Source organism: Gregarina niphandrodes (genome assembly GCF_000223845.1).
Source record: "Gregarina niphandrodes unplaced genomic scaffold scaffold00005, whole genome shotgun sequence".
NCBI lineage: Eukaryota > Apicomplexa > Conoidasida > Eugregarinorida > Gregarinidae > Gregarina > Gregarina niphandrodes.
The window spans coordinates 69,888-70,967 of NW_011645776.1; the positions used below are offsets into that span (position 1 = coordinate 69,888).

Genomic DNA, 1,080 nt, shown 5'->3' on the forward strand with positions numbered 1-1,080 from the left:
CAGTGATTGTGGGATACGGATGCGGCTTCTGTGACGCTTCGAGGCTCCCAAAATGGTTTGGTCTATGTGCGAGCAGGGGCGGCTAAGGAGAGTTACAAACTGTCGGAAATCCACGACGGAATTATCAACTTGCGCAGCGGTAAGCCGCGGTATGCGCACCTTGTCACATGGTTGGCCAAGCAGCCCGAATTTGAAGCCCTGAGTCAGACTCCCCGGCCGAGCCTGCCAGTGGCTAAGCCGGTTGGTATTACGAACTCGAACGGTGCTCCTTTGATCGAAATCGCGGACGTAAGCAGCGGCGGAAAGCTGCTGTACAGACTGGACTTCGCGGCGGAGACCGCAAAGGTTGCTCCGGAGAAGATCTCGGAGGTTGCTTCGGATGGTGTTAAGAGAATTCGGACCCTGCCAAAAGGGGTAGGCAAGGCGCTGGACAACGGAACAGTGACCGTGGTGATTGACTGGGAAACAGTTGAGGAGGATGAGAAGGAGGTACAGGAAGGTGTCAGTACCCCGATACAGGTCTGGGCAGCCAAGCTCGATGAGGCTCGGGCCGGATGTGCGTTTAATTGGATGCTCTGGAACGAGATGAAGGCCACCGATGGGACTGATACGGACGGCGGCCTCCGTCGTATGTGGTGCGAAACATATTTGGCCAACCTAAGGGCGTCAGAAGAATCCCTGAAGATGCTGGCACTCCACATACGGCAGCAAGAGAAATTACCCCGCCACAAACGCGAAGAACGACCCGAAGAGTACGAGTACGACCTCGAAATGCTTTACACACTGGTTGGCAACTTCCGGGACCTGTTCTACGGTGTTATACCCGTCCGTGAGTGGGCCAAGATCAGGAAGCAGGACCACAAGCAATTGGCGAGTCTGGAAAACGCCATCAGGCCCGCTCTCGCACAACGCCACTAGACATTATCGTCATCGAGTAGCACCGGTGATCCAGTGGTAAGACACCGCAGAACTGGGCAATGGATCCCAGGTTCGAATACTATCTATGTTTGGGTTTAGGTTTAGCAAGGTTTGGGTTTGGGTAAGTGAGGAAAAAAAGGTTCTGAGTGGAGGAAAAAGGGG

The 1,080-nt window shown here is 54.4% G+C and overlaps 1 protein-coding gene across 1 annotated transcript; it reads left to right on the forward strand.

Annotated features, from left to right (window-relative positions):
• Positions 1-52: 52 nt before the first annotated feature.
• On the forward strand, positions 53-918 carry GNI_037000 (hypothetical protein; the record flags this gene model as incomplete). The annotated part of the gene is made up of 2 exons (XM_011131017.1): positions 53-66; positions 138-918. The coding sequence occupies 2 exons, from the start codon at positions 53-55 to the stop codon at positions 916-918; spliced, it is 795 nt and encodes a 264-aa protein (XP_011129319.1).
• Between the last annotated feature and the right edge of the window lie 162 nt (positions 919-1,080).